General features: G+C 42.1%; 1 protein-coding gene across 2 annotated transcripts; it reads right to left on the bottom strand.

Moving 5' to 3' along the window:
- Positions 1-1,525: 1,525 nt before the first annotated feature.
- On the bottom strand, positions 1,526-10,020 carry notum1b (notum, palmitoleoyl-protein carboxylesterase b). Of its 2 annotated transcripts, none has more exons than XM_071525133.1 (11): positions 9,249-10,020; positions 6,548-6,600; positions 6,248-6,343; positions 5,408-5,468; positions 4,807-4,883; positions 4,382-4,484; positions 3,637-3,828; positions 3,051-3,148; positions 2,813-2,960; positions 2,659-2,706; positions 1,526-1,868 (listed from the first exon to the last, which is right to left on the bottom strand). In XM_071525133.1, the coding sequence occupies exons 1-11, from the start codon at positions 9,608-9,610 to the stop codon at positions 1,526-1,528; spliced, it is 1,581 nt and encodes a 526-aa protein (XP_071381234.1). In that variant the 5' UTR covers positions 9,611-10,020. The 2 variants fall into 2 exon arrangements, with proteins under 2 accessions (XP_071381234.1, XP_071381233.1); XM_071525132.1 differs by having other exon boundaries at positions 4,825-4,883.
- Positions 10,021-11,174: the final 1,154 nt, after the last annotated feature.

The raw sequence follows: 11,174 nt of genomic DNA, 5'->3' as shown, positions 1-11,174 counted from the left end.
AAAATGCTGTGTCAGCCGGCGCAGGATTCGATTTGCAAAAAGACAGATGGCGAAAAGTGTCTTGTCTGTTTTAAGAAGTCTTCAAACTGACCAAACTGGTCTTCACTCATCTCTCCTAATAGCACTTTCATACCAACTGTGAACAAATAGGTTATTATTTTATTTCTGATGCAAAAAAATGTTTATGTCTAGTCTTTTTGTACAGTGTTATTTTAAATGGGTTTTTTAAATCATTAGTTGGTGTTTTATGAGGTTAAACTGTATGTCGTAGGTGAGCTGTGGATGTTGTGGGTGTTCTGTAGGCATCTGTGTTGTTAATATAGAAAATGGTCTCAGCTCCAGTCCCTGGAACAGGCCTCTGTTTGACTCTTTAATGCTCTTTGTTTTTAAGAGTTTTTACTTACTTTTTGTTATTAAATTATGTTTTATCACTTCACTGTGTATTTATTAGTGTCCATGTAAAGTGTGAGCACTGTGCTTAGCCATGCACAAGAAAATATTTTCTACAGATATCAAACTGAACAAAAAAACAAAAAAAACAATACGACTTACTACTATTAACATACACATATTTTTTCTTACAGTTTTTTATGAACATGCATTTACAAACAGGGAGGGAATATACGGAAACATACCTACAATTACTCATTTTATCTGTCTATAACACCCATCAAATATATGTTGAATAGAAAAATAAATATTCAAGCACTTTAAAGTGGCTTGAAGAACAAAGTAATACTTAATCTTTGTACCTGTATTAGATAGTTACCTTTATTAGTAAACATTACCCATTGAATTCTCATTTTTTCCAAATAACAAAAAGCAGCATATAGGGTGAGAGGTTGAGACAACAGCACCACAGATTGATTTCTGAATGTGATTTTTAGAGTCGACAGAAGAGAGCACCAAATCCCCACAAATCTCTGTTCCTCTTTTTTTCACACAAGTATTGTAGCTGGAGGGAATACTTAAATTATCTGTGAGTTGTTACTTTCAATCCAGTGCTTTCCCATCAAAAACTCAAACACACTATGACAGTCTCCATTTCATGTACACATTAATATATATTTATATATATACCTACTGCACCTGCATTTAATAATATATTTGTGTAGATTTCACAATAATAACATATCTATATATCTTTGTCTATACTTTAAAACCAGGATAGATATACAAAACCAAGGAGCAATTGATCCCATCTATTTAAACACCTCAAACATGATTTGTTTTTTTTTACATAATCCTGGTTTGATTGGATCTGAGTCAAGAATATAAACTGATCAGTCACTTCAAAGTCCGCCAGTCAGTTTGCAAAAGGCTGAGTTGGTTTCATCTTTTTGTTTGTTTGTTTGTTGATAGAAGAAGAAGAAGTCTTTTGGAAACTGGGTTGTTTTTCTCAGTTTTGCTCCCATGTTCCTGTTGCCTTCCATTCAGTTTTGTTCAGCACCGTCTTATTTTCTGTAGAATGGCTTACTGGGAATGCACCAGCAGTGCTGCACGTCAGAAAGTGTGACTCAGCCTGTCAGTTCCCGTTATTGAGCATGCCCAGTAGCTTCCCCGGGTCCATCCCCTGCTGCTGGGCCATCTTCTGCACGTCGAAACCCAAATGCTTCAGGAACTGGATCACGCTCATCTCCTGTCCCGTCAGCTGGTCACGGATCGTCGGGCAGGTGGGGTTACAGTGGGGCCACGGGCAGCTGTCAATCAAATGCAGAGGGCAGCCCCTCGTGGGCGGGGCCTTGTGGTTTTGGTGATTGTGGTTGCCGTGACTACTGTTGATGTGGAGGTTGTCTTGGAGGCTGCGGTCCCAGCAATGCAGCGCTCTGGGCAGAGAGGTTCCTTTCACCTGAATGTCCATCCAGTAGCTGCAGATACATGAAGACAGAAGGATGGGCGGGTAGAAGCGAGAGGTAAGGAAGGATAGCAGGTATTACTTTATTTTGATAGTCCACTGCTGACTCCCAAGAATATATAGGTTTATGTTTAGGCACATAAAAAAAACCTGGTTAAAGTTTGGGCTGGGAGATATGAACAAAACTAATATTACAATAATCAAAAGAAAATATTTCAATATTTATATACAACGGTATCTGCTAATATGCAAAATCACATGTTAAATAATCAAATTGATGTTCATCTCATTGAACTGCTTGGTAATATAAAGTATGATAAAACTTTATTTTTCAAACAATATTTGTTTCAGATCTCATTTTGTGCAAGATTTCAATTACTGTGCTTTTTATCATTCATTTAGACAAGAGAATTATGCATCACGATAACTCAATATTATTGAATCAATATATAATTCTATAGAAAGATGATAAATGATAAGATTGAATTATTGCCTGGCTCTAGTTAAAGTTAGGGTTATGGGACAGTAAGGCAACTGACTCATGAAACAATTCCATATGTAGCAATGTTTTTCTCCCCAGCTGACAGTCAACAGATACTCAGTTGATAAAGTATTGATTAGCACTTGAGATGCCCCTTATAGTCTATTAGTGGTTGGTTGAATACATGTTACCTGTCTGTTGAGACAAATCTTGTTGACAGTCAAGTGATATGTTGTGGAGAGTCAACAGTGGACTATCGAAAAATAAGGTGTTAGCAAAGAGTGTTTTGATGATCTAAGTTTTTAATGTTTAATTTACTCACGTTCTGGTAATGAGCTCATGAGACAGGCAGGCTGGAGCAAACATCGCCCTGCCGTTCAAAACACAGAATCAAACAGTCAGAAAAACATTCATTTCTTTGTGTGTATGTACAGTATATATGTGTGTGTGTGTGTGTGTGTGTGTGTCTGCCTTACGGTACGTCCCGCAGCGTGCTCCTCAGCTCGTGCCCCAGGTTCTGTATGTATCTCCACTGGCCCTCGTGCACAGGCTGTCCCGTCAGGTGGATGTTGTCGACCGTCAGCTGGGCCTCGTCGAACAGCCACTGCACCACGAACACCGGGCCTGGACAGGAGGCAGCACATATTGTGAATTGGAGTTTAAAACCTGGCGAAGCATCGATCTCCACCTCCATCATCTACATCGCTCACTCACTTTTTAGCGTGGGGTAGACTTTATATCCGAAGAAGCAGTTCCACTCTTCTCCCACATGAGCTTGTCTGCAGTTTTCCGGCACCAGCCCGCCCCAGTACCTGCACAACCACAGGTGGAGAGTGACAAAGTACATTTACTCAAGTACTGTACTTAAGTACAATTTTGAGGTAGTGGCACTTGACTTGAGTATTTTGTGAGACTTTATTTTTCAGAAATATTGTACTTTTTACTCTTTACTTTGCAGAATAATGTTAAAATACTTACAGGTTAATGCATCAATAATTTAACACTCGGAAAGGGACCAGTACTTTTACTTTTGATACTTTAGTACATTTTACTGCTAATACTTCTATACTTTTACTAAAGTGAACTTTTGAATGCAGGTCTTTTACTTTCAATTAAGTATTTTTCCATTACTACTTTTACTCAAGTAAAAGATTTGAGTACTTTTTCCACCACTGTGCCCAACAGGAAAGTATCACATAAAAGCTAATTGGTTCAGAAGATATTCCTAAACTCCCTCATCCCTCCCTGCCTCCATCCATCTGTTCTTTAACACCATCTATCGTCTATCCATCTCTCTTACCTGATCCCCCTCTTTATGGCCTCAGTTGGGGCGCAGCTGATGGTGTCCAGGCAGTCGGTAAATCTGTACTGCTTGTTGTCCAGGAACCATCCGGAGTCAGCCAAGCCCCGGACTCGCACCCCTGGGTGACCCAGGGACACCAGCTGCTCTGCAACGTGGTCCACGTTCAGCAGGACACCCGTACCGCCCGCGCTGGTGGGAGGAAGGACGAGATTGGAGTGTTAGTGTTTATCTTTTAGTAGCAGAGAAGCAAACAGACGCATACATGGCAGAGCCATTCTAAAAGAAAAGACATTTTGAGATATATTTTGTGATTTGTACATTTGAAATAATGAAAATAATGTTAAGTGAAATACTAGATATTGAATAGTTAATTTGTACTATAGTCATATTTGTTGGATTATTATAGAACATTAGATTTTCCTTTAGTTTCTTATGTGTACTACATTCCATTTAGTCCTTTATGTTTGATGTCACCATCATTAGACTCAGTTGGAGTGAGAAAGTCCATGGAGCAACAGAACAAAATGATTGCCAACTGATGAATCTTGTTAGTCTGTGACCGTTTGTTTTCACCTAATGTTCTAAATGGAGTTACTGGTCTCTTGAGATTCATTCCCGTCACACTCATTGCTTTTTGCATGGACTTCAGCTCAGTAGTTGCACATTTTAAGAAACTGAAGGAGTGCTGCTACAATACACACACACACACACACACACACACACACACACACGCTGAACTGACCTGCTGCCTGCGAGAAGCAGAACCTTGGCGTTGTCCAGACCTTTTGTCAGCAGCTCGTTCACCACCTCCTTAATGATCAGAGACCCCATGAAGGCGTAGTCACCTGAAAACACACACCATCATGTTCATGTGTTAGCACAGAGCCAGAAATAGTAATGAAATGTATGTATTTATCACACACTTTTCTCAGAGGATCGGACTTCTAACTCAAACCCTATATCTATGCAGTCTAACAGTGAAAGTGCAGAAAATAAAATACCACAACTGGCTCCTGGTTCAGAAGATCTCTGTGGCTTATTATCTTTTCTCTGTGGCTTATTATCTTTTCTGCTCACTCCCACACTCCTCTACTTTTATATATCTGTCTATCCGTCTTTTCTCTCTAAATCCCGGCCATAGATGGGAATCTTGCACAGTAAAGCCACTCGTCTGTTGTGTCTTACTGTGGTCTGTCTTTGCTGTGGCTCCACTCCACACATCACTAGAACAATAGGGGATGAACCTAGGAGAGAGAACCATACTGTTAGGGGAATAGTATAACACGCACACATAAGAATCAGAATCAAAATGATAACTTTTTTTATCTTTTATTTGTCAAGTACAACAGATGCACAAGGAATTTGACTTGGTTTGTTGATGCGGACAGATTACAAGACAGTTACATGAATAAAACCCAACAGGACTTGTGCTGTATGCATAAACACAAACAAAGTACAGAGATACATTCAAAGCCAAAGAATAGCTCCAGTGTAGCAGCAGTGGTGCAGCTGGTAACAGTAGTGAGGGAGTTAGTGAGTGTTCAGTTATATAGTAATCTAGTGTACAGAATATGACCAGCTTGAGACACACACGACACACACTTTAGGTGGGGATTTCCATTAAGAAAAAAGACTCAGAAAGTGTGTGTGTGCGCACCTACAGACACATACAATCATGACATAAGCAGGAAGAGAGAGCGTGGGAAAAGAGTTAAAAGAAGTGAGTGCATTGAATAGAAAGAGAAGGACAGACAGACAAAGTTCTTACACCATGTTGGCGTTCCACCAGTGTGGGTTTTCCTCCGGCTGAGGAGACAGAATTCCTGTTCCTGGGCAAAGAGGAAAGAGAGGTGAAATTTACTTAGTTTAGTTCACTAAACCGCCTCATCTGAAAGTCCAAACCTATAGGACAGCAAACATCAAACAGGCTGTAAATGTTAAAATGCAAAGCCAGAATTCAAGGCTTTAGGCTCCTTGTTGAAATTCACAAACCTCAATGCATAAGTGTGTGTTTAGGTGTGTGTTTGGGTGTGTGATTAGGTGTGTGTTTAGGTGTGTGTGTGTTTGCCCTGGAAGCAAATAAGTCATCAATTTTTCCTGCTTTGGTCAGCATTTACACACGTGTATGTAAGAGCTCTGTGGCTTCCTACACTGGCCACCAATCCAGCCAGTAAAGTTTACACAGAGAGAGAGGTAGGGATGAAGAGAGAGAGAGAGAGAGAGAGAGAGAGAGAGAGAGAGAGAGAGAAACAACATTCATAAACAAACAAGGGGTTCCCTGATGGCTGGAAGGAAAGAGCCAGAGGGAGTGAGTTTTAAAGATTAATGCAAACTCAGCTAAAGAGGAAACACAAACATTTTTATGACTCTCGTTCAGTGGGAGTTTTTTTCCTACGGAGAAAAGCAAAGCTCTGTGCGGCTCCATAGAGGTTTTGGCAAATGCTGTACAAACCAAGTGAAGCTTTCATGCATGTGTGTGTTTGTGTGTACGATAGTGTGAGAGACACCACATACAGTGGTTAGAAATGGTTTCAATTTAGACAATTTTAAACTCCTTATCTTTCTGGAAATGCTGGTTATTAAACAAAATGTGTGTGTTGCCAGTTACCTGTTCTGGTTTGCGGCCACTTGGTGGAGCTCATCAGTCTCCTCATCGTCTCGTACCTGCCGTCACACGTCTGCCTGTTGAAGCAGTACCATCCACCTGACCAGCACACACACACACACACACACACACACACACACACACAAACCAGGTTAACACAGTCTTTAGGCTGCCTGTATCTGTGTTTCATTGCAATTACAGATGCTGTTTGGCCTTTGAAGCTCTCTGTCTGCATGGTGTTCAGAAATTAAATCAATTTAATATTTATTTTTTTTATGTATCAACATGTTCGTCCATCCTCACCTTCTAAAAACACCAGCCACCTCTTGCTGCCTTTAGATTCCTTGATGTAGTACCTGCATGAGAACACAAACATCATTGTGAGTGTGTGTGTGTGTGCATGTGCATGTAAAATTGTAGCAACTTAGAAAAAAAACAACAAATATTTTGTTCAACAGGGAAAACTAACCTATTTTGGGTTATTAGACCGAAACAAAATCTATTGGCAAACATATCCTTCTACACATGCGCACACACACACACACACACACACGCACAGATGCAAACACACAAAACACAGAATAAGTGCTCCATCATAGAGATGCTGTCTTTGATCCTGACTTGAAACGCTTGGCTCTGATTGCATAGCTAAATTCTCAGCAGGAGCCTGTTTAGAGCTGCCTGCATAAAAGGCATCCAGGCCTCTTATCAATTATTAAATTAGTTTACATGTGTTGACAGCACTTACAAACACACACACACACACACACACAAACACAAACACACAAGCTTGACAACTTGGGTGGTATATGGGTGGTAAAGCCCTGCTCATTCATACAGACAGAGCAGACAGATACGCAACTGAAAGCAATTGGATGTATTCTGCCTCTCATGCACTTGTTGGTGGTTTTAATATAAAGTGTGTTTAGTAATTTTTCCCTTGTTGTTCGGAGCAAAATGTTTCAGTAAAGACCATGCGTGTGTGTGAGAGAGAGAGAGAGAGAGAGAGAGAGAGAGAGAGAGAGAGAGAGAGAGAGAGAGAGATCTCAATCAAGACATCAGACAAGCACACACAGGCATCCTCCACTTCACACGCAGCGATGAAAGAGAAAGAAAAAAATATGATAGGGAGAATCTGTTGTTGAGTCTTTTTTTCTGTTGTGTGGTATCTGTGTGTGTGTGTGTGTGTGTGTGTGTATGTGTGTGTAGGGGTGTGTGTATTAGAAACAATGATGGATACTCAAAATAGTTTTTAATTACTCATTAATTGTCCAATTCAAAAGAAATATTACTTTAATTATTTTAATGTAGTGCAATGTAATTTTACTCCCAGTGAGCATTGTTATATTACTTTTCACGTGACTTTTCCACCAAACTGGGTTAGGGTTAGGGTTGCACCCTCCCTTAATTAGGCTTACAGCAAAATCATCAGTGTTAAAAACCAACACTATAGTGTTTATACAAGTCAACACCTATCAATTTAACACTTTTAGATTTTAGTTTTGAACAGCCGCTCCAGAGACAAGTCAGCTCCATCTCTCCAATCAACACTTGTCAAATCAAAAATAATTGTCGCAGAAATGTAAGAACTTGTATGGACACAGTAAAACTCGTCTACAAGACGTTCAGGCTGATTTAGCATCATGACTGAATTCCAAGATCGGACCGAATCCATACTCGTTAAAAAGTAACACAGTAGGCGGCTGTAACGCGTTACCAGCCGGGGCCTTGTGCGCTCCAGACAAACCACAGGACTCGTGGGATCATTATCTGTGGTAACAAGGCCAGGCGCCAGGCACGCACCTCGGCCACTTTGAACTCTAGGGGGAAAAAATAACCCCCTCCCCCCTCCCTCCCTCGCTCCCTCCCTCTCCCTCTCCCTCTCCCTCTCTCTCCCTCTCCCTCTCTCTCTCTCATCCACAAGTTGCCAACATAGAGACGGATTCAAACTTCGGCCTCACAGTTTTCGGACTTCATCATGCGCGCTCCCACGGGTCCCCAAGACTGAAGACTGTGATACGCACATTTGGGCAGATTAGTTGCGGAATTTGAGCAACTCTCCCCTCCCAACTCCTCACACGTGCAGCCCCACCTGTCCTGAACCCCTCTCTCTCCTCTGTGATCTCCTTCTGAAGACAAAACACTTTCTTTGGAGGCAATTACTCCTCACTCGTTGGGCTATAAAGCGGCTGAGATCGACGAACTCTACACATGAATTTCAGACACTAAGAAGTCAGGGATATAAATTGCCTTGGACACCTGTCCTGCGCTATACAGTGAGATAACACTGTCATAGGCTATGTGTCTAAACCTAAACCAAGGCTGCCCAAATCCATCTGATGTCATTATATAATAGGGTAATGAATTTTCACTAAGGAGGCAAACATCTTTCATGTGTCTCCCATCTCTTCCACCGTGGAAAGTCCATGGAAACACACTGAGGCTACTTTAGAGAGGCACCTGTTACCGCAAAAGCCGTTCACGTGACTGACATTCCCCAGACTGATATGCCAGTTATCACCGGTTAAAATAATAGCCTGTCCTAAAAGATTAATAAACTAGCTTCTGTAAAAAATAGACCTGATGACCCGGGTCCATCAGGCCAATCAAGCTTATCCCTGCGATTTCTGCTTTTTAAGTTATTGCATAAACGGGACTCTCTTCTGTCTATACGCAGGTCTGGGATGAAAAGCGTTTGTCTCATGATCGGGTGCGCGCATGTCTCACATGTAGAGCTCAGCGGCGGCGCGCTCGCGTTCTCTCTGATCTGGTCCTTTGATCCATTTTGGTCACATCCGGAGTGACAAGGGAATGAAGGGCAGGAAAGCAGCAAAGCGCCAAAGCAACACAAATTGGAGGTTACAGAGTGCTACTGGGCTTCTCGCAATGCGCTTAGCCATGGATTTGTCCCAACTTTTTTTCCAACACACAAACTGGTGACACATCTTTGAGTTTGGGGTTATACCGAAACTGTAATAGCAAGCAATTAAGCCCATTCACTTACCCTGCTGGTGACCCATCATTACAAGTCACAGATACATTCTTCAAAAAGTGCAACTTCATGTCTTGATCCAGCTTCTGCGCAGAGCACGGGTAGAGAGACTGCGCCAAGTTCTTTATCTGGATCATAAAGTTGTCCATGTTGCCCTCCACGGCTGTGAAATCCAACGGGAAGCTCTCTGCTCCCTCCACCCGCTCCCGGTGCGGTGGGGACGGCTGCACTCGCCGAGTTTGCGCCCGGCCGCCCCGTACTCTCCTCGCCTCCGCCGGTGCCGTCGGTGCGCTCACTTGGATGAACAGCAGCAGCAAACAGGAGCGCACCACAGACAGACCGCCCGACCTTCTCTCCAGACCGCGGCTCCTCATTTCTAACTGTTATTGGGGAATGTCTTTTAATGAGCAAGGAGTTTGAGCAAAAATGTGCATATCCTAAGAGTCGTTAGAAAGTTTAAAAGTTCTTCGGAAAAGGCAAGTCACCTCTTGGATTCTGTCGATCACACATGATGTGCTGAATGAACGCAGCTCAAGGTTCTCCATGGTGCCTTGAGGAACAGGCGACTGCATTAAAACTCACCCCAGATGCACATGCAGTGCCTTCATTTCAATCCTAAATTCGTGTGCAGTTCTTCCAGTGAGGTTATCCAACAAACTGACAACTGAGCGTCATTCAGATCCTGTATCAGTTCAGGTCGAGTCGTTTTCAGGCGGCTTAAGTCAAATGCAGTAGGTGTATTTCTTCATTAGCATAGTAGACGACCTGTTGGCAATAGGTTCAGGTCCTCATGTACAGCGGACGAAGTGGGATTTTATTTTAAGTCCCCCTCTCCCCTCCCCGACTCTGCGCTTCTCACTCCTCCGGGCCAATCGTTATTATCGTTGGCTGATGCTCCGTGCTGGGCGTCGGTCACAAACCAAGAGCGCGCGTACGCCTGGCACGCCCTTAAGTCAGTTCACTAATGCACCCGGTCCCTTTGATGTTGTGTCATCATATGACCACGTTGCCTTTGAAGTGCCTTTGATTGAATGTGGCGTTTTAAGGAAAATCTAGGCGTTCTTAAATGTCATGTTTCTGCTGGAGAGAGCCACACGGTGCCACCATGATCCAGACTGTTCTTTGAGCAAATAGCGAGTAGGCTATTAAGTTTTCAGTGATACATGATCTAAGGCTAAATGTGTGCGTGCATGTGTGTGTATGTTTATGCGAGCGTGTATGGGCAGACAAGGCATATCGCATATTTTACTGAGATTGTGATCTTACTGAGATGAGTCCCTTCTGGACTGCTTAAAAAAGGTGATAAGGTCACATAATGGCTTTAAATCATGGCTATGGTATGTGTAGACATTGAGATATGCATGCACGTGCCCCATCTCTCTCTCTCGCTCTCTCGCTCTCTCTCTAGCTCTGTTTCTCTCATTCATAAGCAAGCCTGCATTTATTGCTTATTATAGTATAATAGTATATAGTGTATACTAATAGTAGCCTATAATAGTAATAGTATAATAGTGCTAATCCAAACAACATCTTGAATGCTTCATATAAAAGCTGCCAATCAAATCTTGAAATTATTACTTTTATGTTGGTTTGAGTGAATTGTTATAGTTATATGTGAGTTATAAGTGATGACTGTCAACTTTCTGTTACATGCATCAACCTCAAGCTTTCTGTTACATGCATAAATCACTCTGCTAGATTTATTCCTGGTTAGGGTATAAAGAGTTTTGCCTGCTGGGAGGTAGAGATGGAAGAGGAACAACCTCATCAGTCTCGTCTTCATCCTTATCACTATGTAGCAGCAGCTCTGGGCCAGACAGGGCATCTTCAGCTCCAGGGCTTCAAATGGGCACAGTGACACCCAGGGTGTATTTTGTTGGGTGGGGTGACATTTCTTCTGATGACCAGCTGTAGAAGTTCTGCATCAGAACCTCAAAT

The sequence above is a fragment of the Centroberyx affinis genome, unplaced genomic scaffold (genome assembly GCF_046629955.1).
Source record: "Centroberyx affinis isolate AG114_WGS23_722 - 3 ecotype Tasmania unplaced genomic scaffold, CSIRO-AGI_Caff_v1 ptg001272l_1, whole genome shotgun sequence".
Lineage (NCBI taxonomy): Eukaryota > Metazoa > Chordata > Actinopteri > Beryciformes > Berycidae > Centroberyx > Centroberyx affinis.
Note: the sequence above shows the minus strand (reverse complement) of the source record. Positions and strands in the feature narration are given on the sequence as shown.

Coding starts and splice junctions, on each gene's coding strand:
- notum1b (XM_071525133.1), bottom strand. CDS start 9,610: ATGAGGAGCCGCGGTCTGGAGAGAAGGTCGGGCGGTCTGTCTGTGGTG. Junction 6,601..9,248: donor AATGATGGGTCACCAGCAGG/GTAAGTGAATGG, acceptor GTTCTCATGCAG/GTACTACATCAAGGAATCTA. Junction 2,707..2,812: donor AGCACGCTGCGGGACGTACC/GTAAGGCAGACA, acceptor TTTGAACGGCAG/GGCGATGTTTGCTCCAGCCT.